The sequence below is a fragment of the Nematolebias whitei genome, chromosome 13 (assembly GCF_014905685.2).
Source record: "Nematolebias whitei isolate Nwh7 chromosome 13, NemWhi1, whole genome shotgun sequence".
NCBI lineage: Eukaryota > Metazoa > Chordata > Actinopteri > Cyprinodontiformes > Rivulidae > Nematolebias > Nematolebias whitei.
Genome location: NC_056510.1, coordinates 17,743,849 through 17,764,329, shown reverse-complemented (window position 1 = coordinate 17,764,329; position 20,481 = coordinate 17,743,849). Strand labels below are relative to the sequence as shown.

General features: G+C 40.3%; 1 protein-coding gene across 1 annotated transcript in view; it reads right to left on the bottom strand.

Annotated features, from left to right (window-relative positions):
* Positions 1 to 1,599: 1,599 nt before the first annotated feature.
* Positions 1,600 to 20,481, bottom strand: part of si:dkeyp-118h9.7 (sacsin) — a 28,178-nt gene continuing 9,296 nt past the window's right edge. Inside the window, exons 3-7 of the mRNA XM_037686145.1 lie at positions 15,786 to 15,897; positions 15,368 to 15,514; positions 13,836 to 15,255; positions 12,639 to 12,727; positions 1,600 to 12,533 (exon numbers count right to left, since the gene is read on the bottom strand). Coding sequence (XP_037542073.1) covers positions 1,600 to 12,533; positions 12,639 to 12,727; positions 13,836 to 15,255; positions 15,368 to 15,514; positions 15,786 to 15,897 — 12,702 coding nt within the window. The remainder of the gene's footprint in view (positions 12,534 to 12,638; positions 12,728 to 13,835; positions 15,256 to 15,367; positions 15,515 to 15,785; positions 15,898 to 20,481) is intronic.

The following is a 20,481-nucleotide window of genomic DNA, read 5'->3' as shown; positions in this document are numbered from 1 at the left end:
TTGACACCATCTGAGATGTTGACTTTTAATTATTTTAACTGCTTTTTATTATCTGATTTGTTTTATGATGTGTACTGTATGTGTACAACTTTTATTATGTGACAATCATTTTAATCAGTTTTATTATCTGAATGTATGATAGTTTTATTATGTGTACAGAACTTTGGTCCTGTGGGTGTTTAAAGTGCTCTATAAATAAAGCTGGTATGGTATTTAGAAATCAAGTTCAATCAAGAGCAGTGCGTAGGAAGTAATTTTGAATAAAGTTCATCTTAAAAGGGGAAAAAATATATTTTTTAATTCACAATATATTCACAGCAGGACATTTTTGATATGAAATTATGACAGATGATGGATTTTGGTTTCACAAGTTTTATTCAAGGAAAAAGTGAACAGAACTAAAACTATAACAAAAATTATTATGAAAACAAATATTCCAGAACATTATTTGTCATTTGTATTTTAATAACATTACTGAACTGACTGGCTGTTGCTACAAGCTCAATAAAATAAAAAAAAGTAAAAACAAACTAGCATAATATTGCAGACTGGATTATTTTTATATTCAAAAAGTTGACAAAAATGCTTAAAGTACTTGATTATTATATAACTAAAATATTCCATCAGCATGGTTTTTTGTTGTGATGGATCTGATGTCAAAGAATATGTAGTAAAAAATGGTCAAAAACATTTTAGCAAACACAAAAGAAAAATCCAAAATTCAAGTTAAGCAGTTGAAAACAAAATATCTTTGTTAGAACACCATCATGAAGTAAATAAAAATAAGACATGTAGCAAATATATAAAAAATATAAAAAAGAAATGTAGATAGTCCTTGTTAAAATTGTTAACAAAACAAGCAAAAAAAAATAATTTTTAAACTAAGTAAAACAAGTGACTGAACTCACTGAAAACTTGATCAAATACAAATAATAAATAAAAAGTAAAATACAAAAGTATGATGGTTTTACATAAACACTGACAATGCAAAAATTAAAGTGAAACATTTTATGATGAATATATTACCAAGAAACTGTCCTTCAGTGAATGTAAAAATTAATAAACAATAGGAATGTTGTACAGTGACAAAGTGAAACCTCAGTCTTTTAGAAATTATTGTAATGAAATTAGTAAATTTTGTAAAAAACAAACAAACAAAAAAACATACTTTACTCGACTACACTGCTCCACAAAGACTCATAAATGTATCCAGCAGTTTCAAACATGCTTTGATTTTTACAGTTTCAAAAATCGTTCTGGAGTAAATATCAATCGTCGATTAGTTGAGATAAATAAAACAAAAGGTGCACAAGTTTCATTTTATAATATAATGATTTTCAGTCCTACAGTATAGAAACTAAGGGTTTATCAAACCAAAAATGGGATGTTTTATCCCATGGCCTGTCTGTTTGGATTCACTCTTTTGCTTTCAGTGCAGTTTGACTGTTGGCGAGATAAAATAAAATCTATTTGGAAAATAAAAAAAATAAAAAAAATGCTGGGGTGATGCATGAAATAGGGCAAAATAAGAATGAACAGTGATATGGATCACTTACTTAAACTCTACAATGCAGAACATAAATGTACTTAACCCCAAAACTAATTGCCCACATACTCTTCTATCTTCCTGAGTAGCTCAGATGCTTTGCTCAGTGCCACCATAGCCTTTTCTGTCCTGAACTGTCCGTTAGGAATGTGAGGATAGGGATAGTAACTGGGGTATTGAGTCTTTTTGGCATCCACTCCCAGTGCCGTCAGATCCTTCACAATTTGAAGCAGGTCCCTCAGTTGAGGGTGATAGTTTGAAACAGCTGCTGCAATAGTAGAAATTGAGTTGCCGGTGGAGTGTCGACCATTACGTTTATACACCGCAGCAAAAAGTGCCTTTTCCACTGCTTGATGGACTTTAAAGAGACACCACTCTGTGCTTTTTCCACTCGTGTCTTCTTGAGCAGCATCAAGGTCACAGCGAGCCTGTTTAAACCAGCGCTGGGCCTCCTTTTTGTTCGGCTTTGGGATATTTGTGTTATGGGACCAAAAGTTGTAGGAATGGTAGCTCTTAAAGAAGCTTTCTCGACCTCTTCTGTGATGTCTGGCCTCTTGATCCCACTGCTGGTAAAAGTCTCTGTAACCTGAAGATCGGCTTGAATAGGAGGAGTTTGTTGTTGGTGTTGTTATATCTTTACCCTTGATCAGCTCATCAATGCGATTCTGCAAGTATTTAAACGACTCTGTGGCGAGTGGAAGGCAGTCAGGATTTTTGTCAGGATGCCATCTAAGGTAGAGTCTCTTGATGCCTTTCCGTCTTTCCTCCTCAGGAAGACTCCAGATCTCATTCAGACATTTGTCAATCTCCCTTTTGGCTTCATCTAAGGAGGTTGGCATGGAACTTGTTGAGGAGTGGGAAGAATGTGGCGCAGCTCCGTCATGTTTCACCAGCTCCATGGAGGATGTGTATGTCTTCTCATCTACTTTTAGCTTCTTGTCTCGTTTAAACTGATATAAGTCAAGATGACTGACTTCAATTGGCTCATCCTCTCCAATATCTATCTTGTATCTCTTGGAATAGCTTCCAGAGTGCTCAGGAAGTTCTTCAACAATAACTGCATAGATGTACTTGTCGTCGACGCTGTAGCCAACGTATTCACCCTCTTCAAAGTTGTTAAGGAAGCTCATGTCTAAAGAGTCATGCCATTCATCTGGAACATCTGTCCCAGGGTCTTGATTGAAGAGGTTTTCAGTTTCAGCGCTGTCACGGATTTGATTCTTAGCCAAAGTTTTTTGAACATCTTGCAGATCGTCACACATAAGAAGTTGTCCGAGCACCAGAAGATGAGCCGATGCAATTCTGTGACCTAAAAGAGTATTGATCTCTTTTGTTAAAGTCATGTTAACTTCACTGATCACTTTAAGAGCCATGTCATCATGATGTTTTAGATAAAAGGTACAGCCTTGTTGCTCTCGTTTGACGAAAACATCAGTTTCTCTGGTAGTTGGGTTTAGCGGCCGGGTATTCATCCACAGCACTGTTTCTAACGTTTTGCAGCAGACGATCTGAATGCTGCCAAAAATCTTCTCACACATCTCATTTTCTTCTTCTTGGCTTATTTGACCCCAAGATTGCTCTCTGAGAAGACAAACCAGTCCGTGTCTGAAAGCTCCTGAAGACAGATGTTTCTCAAACCATCCACTAAAGTCACAGTCAATCCCAAGTTCACAAAGCTGCATGTGTGCTTCCACGACTTTCTCTTCAGTCGTCTGAGACAACATTTTGGGTTGAAATTTCTGAGGCAACAGCTGCACCAGTCGATGGTGTTCATAGATGTCTTTGCCCAAATGACATTCACTGAGTTTCTTAACCAACAGGAACTCGTCCTCCAAAGCTTCTTCCAACCTTTTCGTCTCAAACGCTGTGTCATTGTAGTAGAGTGAACATGATGGGTACAACTTCCCATCTACTGCTGGAAGATATAAGGTTTGAACATCATCAGTCAAGACTTGTTTTTTTTTTAGTTTGATTAAGTCAAACAACTGGTGAACTGCTCGTTTTACAGTCTTCTTCTGGTTGAAATTTAGTTGCTTTTTATCACAGGAGTCAGCATGAACAGCTGCCAGGACATTACAATAATGCACTGCAGTTGCGTCCTTCTTTACACCGATCTTCTTGAAGAACTCTGCAAATAGGGCATCTTCTGGGGAAATTTTGAACAAGTATGGTCTGAAATCAAGATCATGCTCAAGTGAAAGACACGCATCATCGGCTTTGCAAAGCGCAGTGTCTTTTTCAACCAAGACAACAGGAAGCTCAGTCAGTGGTTGTTCAGCAAAAGCAGTGGCTTGCAGGTTGGCATAAGCACGACGAAACACATTGGCACGGGTTTTGATCAACTGCCCAGTTTTACATGATGACTGACAAATGTTTGCCATGTTGCTGGTCACATATTGAGAAGGTGGTTGCTCATGAGCTCCTGCATTTTTCATCATTTGTAAAAGTTTTGGAGAAATATAAACTGGTAGATGTATAATTGGCATTGAAGTCCAAATCAGCTCCTGATGGTTCGGATCTTTGTCGATCAAAGATCCTCTGATCTGAACAACAGTGTTTTCTGCAGCACATGGTTGGTGGTAGCTGCAAAGTTCTCCTCGAATCTTCACTGGAAAAATGAACTGGATGTCAGCAATTCTTCTCAGCAAAATTTCATCCTTGTTAGTGCTCACCATTTTCAAGGCTTCTTTGAAAACCATTTCTGATTTCTGTTGGAGCTCATCAACTTTATTGTTTCTTTTTGCTTCTGATTCTATTTGGGCTGCAAAACTGACTATATCATCTGCTGACACTTCATGTTTCATTCCAAGTTCTCTGACTAAACATCTTGCCTCTGTTCTTGTACTTTGGTTTTCGTCACACAAGTCCCTCCAAAATTTCTCTGGCACAAATTTTTCTTGAGGTACCATTTTCTGGTAAAGCTCAACATGATCATCAAAAAATAATGATGCCATCTCCAGTCTACCATGACAACTGCGAATCAATTTCAGTGGTTTCAGTGATGATATGACTTTGTCTTTGTGTTGTGAAAAATGGTAGTCACATTGTAGGATCAGTAACAACTTGAGGCAGTCAAGAGTCTCCTTTTCTGTGAGTCTTTGTACAGCAGGCAAAATGAACTTCATAAAGTACTCCAAGTCATCCAGAATTTTAATGTTTAGGATTTCTGAAAGATCATGATTTTCAGAGCTGTACTTGAGAAAAATGTTGCTTTTGGACAGGGTGAATAAATGTGAAAAGTTCACTGACTGTCTGCTGTTGAGGACAAATACTTCTTTATGTCCATCAATCGTTACTCGGTCTCCATGTGCAGTTTCAAATATTGGTAAGGACCTAAACTTCCTCTCATAATCCTGACGGTTTTCACACTTGGACACTCCAGACTGCAGGAAGCTCTGCATTTCTTTCATGTCATTAGTCGAAAGGTGAGAATACTTTGAGTGGTTGATGTTGTAGACCTGGTTCAACACTGCACTTTTGTCATTAACATCCATGAGTTCAGCATGTAGCGCTGAAGATAGACGTTGGTATGTTTTCATAAAGAACACGTTATCAAGCTTTGTAAAACCAAGTTTGAGCAGGATATTTGACAAGTCGTTATCTGATGCATGTGGAATCACACTTGATATCTCTTTCATTGTTTGCAGGAGGTGCTTGTTGTTTAACTTTGGACACACAACAGGAAGAATGCTGCAGTCACTGAAGAGCTTCCTCACATCATTTATTGTCAGACTTTGTTTAGCAGCTTTACATGTTTCAAATGGGATTTCACTTCCAATGAACCACCAAAGAGATTCCAACCATTTCAACACTGTTTCATTTGGGATATGTAGACCACTACCTGGGTCGAATTCACAGCTCTGAAGAAGATGTTGAATTATCGGTCTCAGATATGGCATTGCACTGGGAAGTGTCACCTTCTTGACAAGGTTAAAAGTTTGCAATAGATTAATGTGATCTTGATAAATTTTATGATTTGCAAATTTGTCTTCATAACCAAAGAAGAGAGTGTCATATCTTGAAATCAACTTTGGAGATTCAGAGTTAAATGGTCTCAAAATCTTGTCTTTTGTGAGAAGAAGTGGAAGCCCATTCAGCAACGTGACCCCATTCTTTGCATTTTTCCCCAATTCTGGATTCTTCAAACAAAACTCCAGGAGTTCTGAACACCTTCCTTCATTTCTGATCAGAGTGGCATCTATAGGCAAAGGCAACTCCTCGTCTGTTTGGGTTGGATCATTGAGAGGTTTGGCTTGTAGGAAAGCACACACAGAGGCCGGGGTGACATTTTTCACTTCAACTCCAGCTGATCCAAAAGTACTCCAAATCTCCTGCATGTTTGCGAAGGAAGGGACCAGTTTCATTCCAATATCTTCCAAAATGGAATTGATTTTTTTACTCTCTTTTTCTGTCAAGTAAGGTGCCTGAATCGTCCCTGTTTCACTGAGGTTTGACCAGTCAAATGAGTACTGTTTTATCGTTCGATCTGCAATCTTGGAGGTTGAGCTTCTCAGCACTGGGATAACATCAAGAGCCTTTTCTTCAATTGACCTGTATACGCCCTGTATCATTTCATGCCACTCGGGAGCAACATTTTTGGACACAATGGGCCAAAAGCACAAGTATGAAGTGTGGAAATGTAATTCAATACTTTCAAAGAAGCCTGTTTTAACTTCAATCCTTTGTCTGATGAAATCCAAGAGATCTGCATACAGTGGAGCAATGATGTTTTGCTTTAAAGACTCATTCCAGTTTGATTTTAGGCTTTGACCATCTTCTTTCCAAAGAGTTTTCCTGGCAGAATCCACTTCAAAGTTTCCATTAATGTGTACTGGCAGCCCAGTTTTTCCAGGCAAAGGAAGGGAACAGAAAGCTGCTCCTTCAAACTCCATTTTGCTGAACTGTGAGCCCTTAGAGCCCTTTGTGCTCATCTGTACAGCAATCGCCCCATGTGGAAGTTTGTCTGCTAGTGGTAATTTATCATTGTCTTTGAATGAGCCAAATTGTTCAGCAATGATCCATTCACTTTTTCGTTTTTTTGAAGTGGAAACAGTAGTTTCATAGAAAACCTTTTGAGCGGTTACTGGATTTTCTGATTGTAGTGCCTTTTGTAGCTGTTTTGTAAATGCATCTTTTTCCTCCTTACTTTTGTCTGGCAAACGTTTCTCAACAACAAAGGTGGTCTTGAGATTTCCTGATTTTTCATCGATTTCATGAACTTCTATTTTGCAGATGTTTTTCAGGAACAGAATTAGTCCTTCTGGATCTTCGGCCAGAGCAGAGCAAAGTTCGTTTATGTCACCATCAGTGACATGATGCTGCGATATTTTGGAGCTTTTTACTCCAGTACTTGTCCTCAGGGGTAATCTGAACATTGTTCCATTTTTAAGACAAAATTTGTCTGGAAGGAAGGAGTTGTAGACATCTTCGTACATCGCCTTGAATGTGTTGGCTAGATTGTAGCCAATGCCAGCTTTTGGTTTGTCTGAATGACTTTCAATGTACTTTCGATTGGGATCAAAAATGCAAAGTAAATCATCTCCCGTGAGGATGGAGGGACAGTCAGTCAGGTGGTAAACAGAGTTGAATCCAACTCCATATTTACCTATCTTCCCTACTAATTGTTGCTTTCCTCCTTCTCCCAGCTGTTGAATGCCTTTCAAGTCATCATTAGAAAATATTCTGTTGTTGAACACACAAAGGGCTGGACCCTGCAGATTGTTCCATCGTTTTCCAAATGTTTTCTCTTTGCCATGCTGTCGTTTGTCCCAGACAAAATGAATCTCTGTTGCTTCAGCATCATCAGCATTTTGGATCAGCTCTTTGAGGATATCCTTCTTCGATGGATAGGCTGAAATGATGTTTTTAATGCGAACAGTTAGTTGTTCATGCTGTTCAAACTCAAAAGAAAATGGGGAAATATTGTCAACTTTGTGGGCTTCCAGAGTGTGATGCTTGGTGGTTGTGATTCCAAAGTGGCAAGCCATATTACGTGGGATATTTTCATGACACAAAGTAATACCTGAAGCTACTGGCATCCATGGACTGTCGTTGTAAAACAGCTCTTTTGAAGGCTGTAAAACCCCATGTTCATTGGGGATCAGACAGTCATCAGTTGTTTTTTCTTTTGCCTCAAACATCCCTTTGCTTAAAATTGTCAGGCAAATTGATAAATCTTTTTTTGGCAGTGGTTTCTTTCCATGCTTAGATTGAAGTTTCTTAAGTACAGTGTGAAACTGAGTGGTAGTGAACTTTTTTTCTACACCAACCGTTTCCCAGAGGTTCCTAAAGCTAGAGAAAGCAGGTGGAAGTACATGAAGATATGGTTTTGCTTCAAACTGCTCATCTTCTGCTACACTACTGATGTTTACGAATGTATTGCCAATCAAAATAAATGGGAACGAATTTGCTCTCTGTAAAATTAAAGTGGTGTTTTTACATCCACTGATCTGCTGATCCAGAAATTTATAGCACTCATATGCTATTTTGTGAAGCATAGATGTGTCAGTTGATTGTGACTTCTTACAAATTTCTTGCAGCTGCTGAAGCACCGTCTCTGGCTCTGGACTGGTTTGAACTCCCAAAAGTTCTAAGACTGGATCATTGTCATGTATTTTCAGACCACTGTGATCCAGCACTGGGTGTGTCATGTTCACAAGCAGAGAGAATTTGTCACTGAAAATTTCTGTGGGCCTTTCAAGTGATGCTTTTCTTTCCACTATGATGTCGCCTGATGAAAATGCTGGGAGAAACGGAGTCTTCCTCAGTGTTTCCCAGTGGACAGAGTCATTGTCATCCATGTGAGTTTTCAGAAGTTCAAGAAGGCACTTTAAACGCTCATATGCTTTCTTTTGGTCAGAAGTCCAGATTTCAGTTATTGTGCCTGCTTTTTGAGTGATGTCCTCCATTGGAAGATTGTCATTTGCCATTCCAAGTTCTAACAAGCGCTGAATCCTTTTGTGGGAACAATAGTCCTGTTTGGTTCCACCAAGCAAGCGGCCCTCCTCTGGTTCAAAAAGACAGGCCACTCTTCCTGTTGGATTGACAAGTTTTGTAATATACTGGAGCTTTCCATCTGTTGTGGGTATGCAAGGATAGCAGGCCAGAAGATCGTCCATTTCTTTCATATTGAGATCAATAGCATGGATAACAAGAGTGTCTCTGCTCTTAGGGTCCATTTCATTGATGTATTTGAAGACAATTTCTTGATAAAACTTCTTCCAGTTCCATGTCCTGTTCTGTAAAACTGTTTCCAGGCCAGCTTGTTTAAAACTGTATCTCAGCCACAGTGGAAGAGGAACAAAACAGTTGTGTGATTTTGTATATTTTTGGCACATTTGAGCTGCAAGTGGACCAATGTCTTTATGTTCTTCAATGCTCTCATGTAGAAATATTGCATTGTTCATTGAGCACCAGTGTTCTCCGTCACTGAAGAGCTCTGGGCCATTGGAGGGATGAGCAATGAATGTGTAAAACGCATCCACCAAAGGCTTGAATGTATCAGCCACTTTCTCCCACTCTGGCCAAAAGGTGTGATAACAGTAGGACTCCAGCTGGTTGTTTTCAGACATTTCTTTCAGTGCAGAAAGTGTAGTGATATATGCTGTCACTACAGGATCTTGAAGAAGAGCCTTGTTCCACTCATGTTTCAGTCCACTTTCCCACAGACCTTTTCTGTTGCTCATCACAGCAAATGTTCCATTTACATTTACTGGGAGACCTGTGCTAATGGGAAGGGGAAGGAAGCAAAATGCCTGCCCAACAAGATCTTTTTGTAATGGGGACATTGTTCCATTTTTTGGATTTTTCTTCAAGGGCACGGCAATCCCTCCAATGGGCAAAGAGAATGTAGCTTTTTTGTTTTCATGAAGGCAAATTTCCAGGGACTGATCTGTCCCAAAGCAGTTGTAAACAAGCCAGTGTTGTTGTTCAGTCTTACCATACTGCTGAATTGCAATTTGGAGAATGTGAATTGAGCAACTGTCAATTACCTCTTTGCATTTAACATCAAGTTTTATCAATGATTTCTCAGCTTGACGTTGTGTGGATATCAAGGCTTCATTTGCAATCGACACAATTTTCACATCTGTTTTGGAAATAGTCAGGATGCTTTTTATGTCTTCATCTCTTGGTGGAGTTGATACATTGTTTGAGATACTTTGTAGTGACAGAGTACTTATGTTCTTGAGAAAAATCAGATGGGTTTGTGAATTATTTGCAAAGTTCTGCTGTAGGGTCATGATGTCATTTTTGCGATAAACCTTTGAACAAATTTCTGACTTGACAGCCTCTTCTTCACTTCGGAAAGGTAGTTTGATCAGGGTGCCTACAAAAGGTTCTGGAGAACGTTCTCTGGAGAGATTACAGTCAAAAATGCCTTCGTACGGTCCAAATTGTCCTGGAAAACAAATAAGTCTCTTTTGAGAGAGATCCAGCTTGATTCCAGGGTTTGTCTTTTGTTGGATGTGCCTCTTAAGGTGAGTTACATTTGGATCAAGTATGAGAAGCTTGCTTCCACTGAGGATGGAGGGAACATCTGTCACATGATACACAGTATTGAATCCAAGTCCAAACTTTCCAATTTTTTCCACTTTGTTTTCCTTTGATGCAGAACCGACTCTGACAATATTTTTCCAATCCTCCTCTGTGAATTGCTCATTATTGAAGGACCAAAGACATGGTCCCTGACAAAGGGCCATGTCAGGATCAATGAGACTTTCTGGGGGGTCTTTGTGGACTCTGAAATCAACCAAGAATTTGCAGGCATCGGCTCCAGCATCTTCTGCATTCTGAATGAGCTCTTTGAAGATGTCCCCATCTTCATCGTACTCTTTAAGAATGTTTTTAATTCTCAAAGTTATTGGTTCAAATTGTCCACACTGTTCAATTCCCACCAACTCTGGAGCAAGGATGTAGTTACTGAGGAATCGTATTTGTAACCATTCAGCTGTTGCAATGGGGATTTCCTCATGCAAGAGATTAATTTTCTCTTCACTGAACTGAAGCTCCTTTAGTCTATTTTTGCTGACATCACAGAAAAGTGCTTCTGACCTTGGTTTGAGAGTAAATGTTTCATCCTTTATGATGACTGGCACTGGGATGTCATCCTGAAGCATCTGCTTTTTTCTTCTCCACAACCAGTTGAGAATCTCTATGGACACTTTTACCTCTGGTGGACTTGCAAATGGTTGTTGCCTTGCTTCAATATTTTGCTGGATAGAATAAAGAATACCTGTAATGTTCTCATTTGAAAGGGATGGTTTTAAACCAAATTTCAGGAGCAGCTCTGTGTATGGGAAATATTCATTTGGAACCTTCACAATGAAAGAGCTCAGATCTAAATCAGGTGGGTAGTCAAGAACCAGGTCCTGAGGAGAAACAAACTGGTTGTGAGCCCACAACCAGCATGGCTCCTTGTTCATCAATTGTCCAAATGAAGAGATGTTGTCTTGCATGTGTTTGTAAAGGCTATGTAATTTTCTTTTGAAATCCACATTTTTATATGGATCAGTCATTTTCTGTGCTTTTGATTTCAACACTGACAAGTTCTCAATCACTTTCTCAGGAGGAGGCAGGTGTTTGAGACCGAGCCTGGTGCCTACTTTGTCACGCAGCTTCCCCATCAGGGGCATTACATATCCAACTATGTCCTCATACATAGTGTGTCGTATTTCATCTGGGCTGTAGAAACAGTTTTTCTGAGAATTATCAACAAGCTGTTTGTCATAGCCAGGTTGAGCACATGGAACCCATTTTATCATCTTAAGTTGATTAAGCTGCCCATCAGAAAATTTTGACAGAAGATCATTAGCATCCAACATTTCCAAGAGCGCCTGCGCTCTTTTGAAAGCCTCAGTTTTAGAATTCACTTCAAGTTGTGCGATCTGTGTTGTAACTTGCAACAGGTGTTCTGGTGTCACATCAGACTCTTTGTTCATCAATCCAAGGCCTGTCAAGCTCTCCATCATCTGTTGTGTTTTAGTGTACATTGGTGGGGGAAAGAAGTCTGAGTCAAAGATGACTTTAAACATTTTATTTCTTGGATCAAAAAGTTTTGAAGTCTTTTTAAACTCTCCACTGACTTTAATGAATCTCAGGTCTGTACATCTGCGCTTTAAACGCTGGTTTTGAGAGAAAAGGATGTTACCATGCTGCAAAATCCAAGCCATTATTTTTTCAGTTTCTTTGATACTGCAAGTACCTTCCTCAATGCAGTCAGTAAGGACAAAGGCTGCATCTGCTGGGCTCAAGACTTTAACCTTGAGCAGCTGTAACAGTCTGCGATCAGCCTCAGTGGCACACTGGATCACTGTGTCAGGCATGGGCAGCTCTGTGGGTACAGTTGGACAAGACATTGCGTCCAACGCCTGTTTCAGCTGAGCTCCAACATAGGACCTTTTCATAGTTTGAAACAGGGGTAATGTTAAGAGGAAATCCTTCTCTTTGCCTGAAAGAGGATTCACATGGGACAGGTAGTTTTTTAGTTCTTCTAGTGCTGTGTGAGACTCAGCGTTTAAGACTCTGATGAGATGATGGGAGTCTAAATTCATCAACAACTTCAGGACACTTGTTGGAGATGGACTCAGGACATAGGTTTCAAGGTCTTCGTGCTTGAGCCACTCATTTCCTGTCACCACTGTGCCACCAACGTTGGTCAGCACCTGAACTATTGATTTGGGCAAACTGCTCTGCCTACTTTTCTGATGAATCAGAGTTGTTTTTGCTTTTAGTTTTGCCAGTAAAACCGGCTGACTGTTAGACAGTGGACTGACAGGAATCAGAGGTATTTCTGTGAAAAGACTTAACTCTTTGAAGTGAGAGCTGAGAAACTTCCAGAATTCTTGGAGCCAATCTAATGGCGGATGGTGACTGTTGCTGATGTCCCATGTAATGGATGCCGACCTCGCCTGCATCCATTCCTGAGGTAAATACCTTCGTGTATATTCAGCCACGTGGTCAGCATTAACAATGATGACACTGAATAAACCTGAGAAGCAAATACATACCAAAATTATGTTAGGACAATTGTGTTGAACCACTCACACACACATATATTTGTAATCATTTTGTTAAAAAAGTTAACACAACATACTTTGTCTGGACAGTTCTTTTAAGTGGGTTTTGCAAGCTGAGCTCAGGTCACGTGGAATGAAGAGGTGTTTGCAGTACGGCATCAAGATTCTGGGAAAAATATATAATTTTGTAAAAAAAAAAAAAAAAAATTCAACTAATATATACCTTCAATGCCACTACCTAAATATCGTACAGCACGCAAAGAAGCTAGGTACAAAACTTAAAACACACTGTGAGAGTTATAACCAGGGCTTAATTTGTAAATCAAATGATGATTTTTTATTTTTTTTGGGGTGGTCTCCCCCAGAGAATTTTGAATAAAGTAGATGCCATTTCCTGCATTCTGGTGTATTTTATAAAGGTTTATTACAGCAGATAAACGTGAAACAAAAGAAAACTGAGTTATTATTAAAATCTTTATGATTGCAAAGCGTTCCTAATGCAACACCACTGCAGCTCTACAGGTAAGGTACGTTCACTTCAAGATAAATTGAGGTTGCTGATTGGTCAGTTGCTGACATGCCTACTGGATTGATTGACAGGTGGCTCGATGATCTGACTATTGCAAAAAAATAAAATTAAAATGAACAAAAATCAGATTTTACTGGCCCATTTAAGACTGTTGTCCTTTATTCTATATTTATTCAATATTTTGGTGAATCTAAGGTGTGGACACTATGTTGAAGCGCAGACAGAGCGACTTGACCTCAGTCTGTCCACAGAGTACACCTGCGTCTTCAAGCCGTACTGTGGATAAAGCACCTGCAGCTCCCCAGTAAAATGATCATAGGACTTTTGAAGGGCAGGCACCCACCCTGGGACAACAAGCGCAGCTGTTTTTGGCCACACTTAGAAAAAAACTGCTTAATATTAAGCGCTTTGTCACAGGCTTAGAAAAGAGTTGCTTTCAATCTTCCTGCTCAGTTCAGAAAAGCGTCCTTGTCGCGCCAACGTTGCTTCAAATACCCTGACTGCATGATAAGGTCAAGGTCAAGTTTTCTTTGTCATTCACACCACATGCGGTACATGTGGTGGAACGAAATTGTGTACACAGGGTCCCAGTTATATCCAACAAAAGTATAAATTGTAAAGAAAAACAGTAATAAGATCTAAGATATGAACTAAGAAATACACTAAACTACCATGTCACTCATCCCAAATAAGTCATAAAAATTTCAAAATTCTGATCACAGAAACAATAAAAATATAAGCGTACCTTGGAAAATCATTGCTGTCAATTAAAGCAGTGTCCTGCTCTCTGTCAGTGAAAGATCTGAAAGAACCATCACTAAGTGGAAGTAGCTGAAGACCCCTCAGTTCTTTGTATTTTCCATCATTCAATATGTACTCCAAAAGGCAGAGCTTGTCTTCTTTACTGATGTTAGACACACCGGTCCTGTGGAGAACACCTCTGAGGAAGGTTGGAGTCACTTGGTTTGGGCTCATGTGAGGACAGGTCTCAATGGCTTTAACAACTCTAGTCGGTAACGCAACAAGGTTTTCTCCACATGAAACCAAAGTTCTTTTTATGGCAGCCAATGTAACGGTGCTTGTTGGACCATTACAGGGTAGCACAGCTTTAGATACAGGGATAAACTTTCTTTCATCTTTGGCAAGAGAGAGAACAGCTGTGTTTTGTCTGAATAAGTGACAAAAAACATCCAGAGCCATTTTATGCCATTTATCTGGGAGCTGCATCTGAGTAATATCAGGCCACAGACTGTACACAGTTGAGACAGGAAGCTCAGACTGTTGACAAAGTTTGATGGCATTTTGAATGATCATTACATATGCTTGTGGAAGCACCTCCTCCACCAACAATTCATTCCACAAAGCATGTTCGTCATGTTTCTGGTCTTCTTCTTGCCACTTGATGTGTCTTCTGTTGTCTGTGAGGCCAAAGCAGGCATTGACACAAACTGGGAGACCCGTCTTATTGGACTCATTGTTTGGGAGGGGGAGAAAGCAGCTCAGTCTACCCTGACTGCAGTCTCTTTTCTCATCAATGGGGAATGCCAGGTCAACTCGGGGTAGAAAACTCAACTTTTTTGCAAGACAGTCAAGATTTTCTACATTACCCTCCTTCATAGTGCATGTGGTGACGATCCATTTTGTTTCTTTGGAGTTTTCTGAATGAAGGGTTATCGTTTTGAACTTTGTTAAACCCTCAATGACTGAGTCATCTTCCGACTTCAAACAGACTTCTGTGGGGATTGAGGCTTTTACTTCAAGTCTGGTGTGAACTGTGCCATAAACATCAATGTGTATTAAGGACACAGAGCTTACACTTTTCAAGAAGAGGAGGCTCAAGTCTGCATCTGCAATGAAGCTATCAAAAAGCTCCACCACCTTGTCTGAATCATACAGATTATCTGAAATTTCTGATTTCACATTACGCAAGGGGAATCTGAAGATTGTCCCAGGAAAGTACTGATCCTCCAGGACTTTGGACCATTCTAGCTGCCCAACTGAAACTATGTCTCTATAGGGTTGGAATTGATCATGCATTGTCATCAGAGCTTCTTGGTGCTCAGCATCATCCAAAGACCACAGAAACCCTCCTTCTCTGGTTCCAAATATCTTTTCTTGGGGGTCCATCAAACCAAGGTGCCCTGAGCTCAATATGCTTGGCACATCTGTGGGTATAATGCAGCACATTTACTCATTATTATTTATATATGAGCTCTAAAAATACTTCTTGAACTCAGATGATTAGGTTGAAGTATTGGAATAGCACACAAGTTTTACCAGTTATGTGATAAACGGAGTTGAAGCCAATTCCAAATCTCCCAATTTTGTTCGGGTCATTGACCTTGCCACTTCTTCCCGCCTTTTGAATTCTTTCCCAGTCTTCATCAGTAAATACTGCATTGTTGTAGGCGTAGAGAGCGGGACCTTTGGGAAGGAAAACAAAAAATAAAAACAGTGCTATGTAAGTACGTGTTATTTGTTTATTCGTTGTAACTGCTCATCTTGAAATCCCAGCTTGACTTGTAAATAACACCAAACATGATAGTAAACATAAAATCAACCCGCACAAGGCAATTTTGCCAGCAGTGTTTTATTTACAGGTGACTGTTAAAAAGTAAAACATGACTTGTAAAACAAATCGGTTAAAAACAAGTGAAACTTTAAACTTGTAATATGAACTGATCAGCATAAATACCTTGGTATTTTTCTAGCTTATCAGTCCAAAGACTCTTGGTCCCATAGCTTCTCTCATCGTGGATGAAAAGCACTACTGTAGCTTTGGCATCATCTGCATTTTGAATCAGTTCCTGTTGATAAATAACCTAAAATTATGAAGTGAGCCTAGAACAACAAAACTAAAAGAATGAAGAGATGAACCACAATAGTAGCTGCACATAATAAAAAAAATGGGCGGAAAAGCAAATTAAAACTGCATTTTTAGTTCTGTATTATTAGCAATGGAATATCCATCCATCCATCCATCCATCCATCCATCCATCCATCCATCCATCCATCCATCCATCCATCCATCCATCCACTTATTCCTAAGTTGGATCACTGGGGCAGCAGCTTGAGCATGGAGGCCCAGACATCTCTTTCCACAGCCACCTCTTCTGGGAGAACCCCAAGGTGTTCCCAGACCAACTGAGAGACGTAGTCTCTCTAGCATGTCCTGATCTTCCCCAGGATCTCATCCCAGTCAGACATGCGCGAAGCACCTCCCTAGGGAGGTGCCCAGGAAGCATCCTTCCCAATGCCCAAACCACCTCACTTGGCTCCTCTTGATGTGGAAGAGCAGCGGTTCTACTCCAAGTCTCTTCGGGATAACTGAACTTCTCACCCTATCACTAAAAGAGAGTCCAGCTACCCTGCGATGGAAACTCATTTCAACCGCCTGTATCTGCCATCTCATTCTTTCGGTCACAACCCAGAGTTCGTAACCATAGGTGAGGGTAGAAACATAGACCGACCAGTAAACCGAGAGCTTTGACTTACAGCTCAGCTCCCTCTTCACCAAAATAAACTGGCACAGATGAATGAAGAAGCTGCACCAATCTGTCTGTCAATCTCACGCTCCATTTTTCCCTCACTCGTGAACAAAACCCAAAGATACTTGAACTCCTCCACTGAGGCAGAACCTCACCCTCGATCTGAAGATAGCAGTCCACCTTTTTCTGACAGAGGACCATGGCCTCAGATTCAGAGGTGCTGATTCTCATCCCATCCGCTTCACACTCGGCTGCGATGCGCTCCAGTGAGAGCTGTAGATCATGGAACAATGACGCCAAAATGACCACATCATCTGCAAAGAGCAGAGAAGGAATCCTGAGGTCACTGAACCGGGATCCCTCTGCCCCCTGACTGCACCTAGAAATTTTGACCATAAAAGTTATGAAAATAATCAGTGACAACGGGCAACCCTGGCGGAGTCCAACTCCCACCTGAAGGGGTCCAACTTACTACTGGCAATGCGAACCAGATTCATGCACCGCTTGTATAGGGACTGAACAGCCTGTAGCAGCCAATGGGCCCCCAATCTCATACTCACAAAGAACCCCCCCCCCCCCCCCCACAGTGTACCTCAATGAACATAGTTGAACGCCTTCTCCAAGTCCACAAAACATAGGTAGACTGGATGGGCCAACTCCCATAACCTCTCGAGGACCCTAGTGAGGGTAAAGAGCTGATCCAGTGTTCCACGGTTAAGATGGAACCCACATTGTTCCTCCTGGATTCGACCAATGATCAGACTCGCTTCTCCAGTACCCCTGAATAGACCTTACCAGGGAGGCTAAGGAGAGTTATGCCCCTTTAATTGGAGCACACCCTCCGGTCCTCCTTTCTGAAGAGGGGAACTACCACTCCAGTCTGCCAATACAGCGCGTTACGACAGCCATCATAAGTTTTGTGTACGTGTGTGCAATATGCAATTGTGAAAATAGTGTCCAGGTGTGTGGCTGAAAATGGAGACGCAAAGGAGCTGAACGGTGATTAGCTGCCTGCCTGGAGATGTGCCGCATAAAATGAGCTGCATTGTTGACGACATCGGCTTTCCATCCACTCTGCGCATCCCAACCAGTCACAGCTGACCTGCTGTGCTTTGTTTTTGTCAGATCAATTAGTTTATCTAAAAAAAAGTTAAATCTGGTCCTCTGGACATTCAAAAAACAAAACAAAGCAAAACAAAAAAAATGTAGAAACGTTTCGTCTTCCATCCGAAAGACTTCCTCAGTCTGAGGTGCTGTGTTCAGCTCAGTTTTATAAATAGCACCTTCTCAGAGTGGATCAACCAGTTTTGGTACTGACAACCAAAACCAGCTGCTCACATGGTCAAGAAGGACCATCAGCCTAACGATGGATCATTAGCACACTGATGGCTGTTTACTATTCACAGGAAGCTGAGTGATACTAACAATAACAGCATTGTAAGAGAGGGACAGTTGAACCCGGAGGCTCCACCTCTGTTTAATGATGGAGGTTGAATCGCAAGTGGTTCCTGTAGTCTGTCCTCTTCCTTGCTGTTTTCTCAAACTGTCTAACTAGTTTGAGGCAATCCTTATAAGACTGAGCTGAATACAGCACCTCACACTGAGGAAGTCTTTCAGATGGAAGACGAAACGTTTCTACTTTTTTTTTTTATTTGCTTTGTTTTGTTTTTTGAATGTCCAGAGGACCAGATTTAACTTTTTTTCGATTATTCTACCTGGATTATTGAGCATGCATCAGGATATCAATTAGTTTAGTTTTGTTAGGAGTTTTTTTTTGTAGGCGTGAGCTGCCATTTTACTTAAGACAATTTTTTCTCCTGTTTTTGTTAGTTTAGTTCAGGTAAGATACCTGTATTTTGGTTAATTTTGATTTGTTTAGGTAAAATAAAATAGGAGAAAAAATAGTTTGTGTTTGTTCTTTGTTTTGGTCTGGGCTCACCCTGAAGTTCGGTACGACTTCATGTTTGTCATAAATAATTATTCACATTGTAAATAAACTCACTGTTTAACCATATACAAAGTACTTTGACTCCATGGCTGCTTGAGGTGTGCAAAAGGTGGCAACTCCAGCAGATCTAATTACAACCAGGTGGCAGGGTTGTGCCCGGTGGTAACAATTGGGAGCTTGTCTGGGACAGCTGTGTTTGTCAGGTTGTAACAAGTGGCACTGTCCCCCGATGTCCACGCAATGTTGCAAAGGCACGTCAACCAAGACAGCCCACAACATCCAGAACCTTAAGGAAATCAGGGCAAATTTCATCCACCCCCAGAGTCCTGCTGTCGCAGAACTTTTTAACAACCTTGGTGACCTCAGGCATGGTTATGGACAGACCAACCCCAAAGTCCCCCAACTCAGCTTTCTTCATGGAAGGTGTATACTTCCATGGAATAGCAATGGATACTTGTTTTTATTTAAATCTACTAGAAATGCCATAGAAACCACAGTTAGATAGATAAAACTGTTTTATACCAGCCGGGAGTTTCCCAAATAGCTATGAGCTAAAAACCTAGCATATTTCTATATGTCCTTAAAACATTTGAGGAAAGAACAAAGAAAAGAAAGAACAAAGAATAAGTGGCAGACCTATAAAAGTGATTGAAATGAATATTTTTAAAAATAACAAAAGATTTACCAAACATCCTGACATACACCTGAAAAACCATTCAAGTATAATGCCAAGCCTCTGGCTTGCTCAGTTTCATTCGATGAAAGAGAAGCATTCGTGAGCACAGTTCTGCTAACCTGCTAAAAGCGGAGCTAACTTTCCATGTAGTGGATTAGCGTTTTTGCTATGCCTGTGAAATTTAAATCACAGACCAAAAACATGTTTGTTAGACTACTTGGTAACTATAAATTGTCCCTAGGTCTAAGTGAGAGTGTGACTAGTTGTTTGTCTCGTTTGTCTCTATGTGGCCTTGTGATGGACTGGAGACCTGTCCAAGGATGTCCCTCCACCCCTTGCACAGTGACTGCTGGATATGAGAACCACTGACCCCTGTGGCCTGAAAAGGAACAAGTTGGTAAAGATAAAGGATGAATGGATGGATGGAAATTCAAGTCAGCCAATTTTAATTTAAAAACGGTTCTCCACACCAAAATCTTACAGTCCAGTGGTCATTTTTATGGAGCTATGTTATGATATGCAGAGCTAAAATCTAAGCACTCTCACAGTGCCCCCCCCCCCCCCCCCCACACACACACACACACACACCCATCTACTGCAAATAGTCATTGACTCATGTCAGTTTAAAACCAATAACAGAGACTTTAACATAAATGCTAAACCAAACCAGAACAGGTAAATAACACGAAAAACCCATGTCCACACTTCAAAACATCTTAAACAGTCAAAAACGTTGCACACATAATTCGTACTCGGCATGCTTTTCAATGATCACACTGTCTCTGGGATGTGACTATCACACATTTCTTCACATATCTTTACTTTAATACAAACAGATTTTACTGAGAGAATATTGATGATGATGATGCACAGAAACTTTGTACAGTAGTCCCTTGTTTATTGCGGAGGATCCGTACTGCAGCCCCGCGATAAGTGAAAAACCTTTATGTAGGAATAGCAGTACAAGTAGTAAGTAGTACAGTAGTCCCTCGCTACTTTGTGGTTCATCTTGGACTCGCTCTATCGCGATTTTTCCAAACAAGATTGGACATGACACACAACTGGCTGATTGATGTGATTGATGGATGAGCTGCACAATCAGCATGAAATTTTCATTTAAAATAAATGTTAAATTAATTAGCACCTGCTGCAGGGCGGAGAAATGGGCGTGGCCAAGAGCACTTGCAGGTGGTAAATAGCAGAGGAGACGGAGCTGAAATCATGACAGTCTGCTCTTTTAGAGCGTTTAGAGTTTAGAAACATTGTTAAGAATATTGCA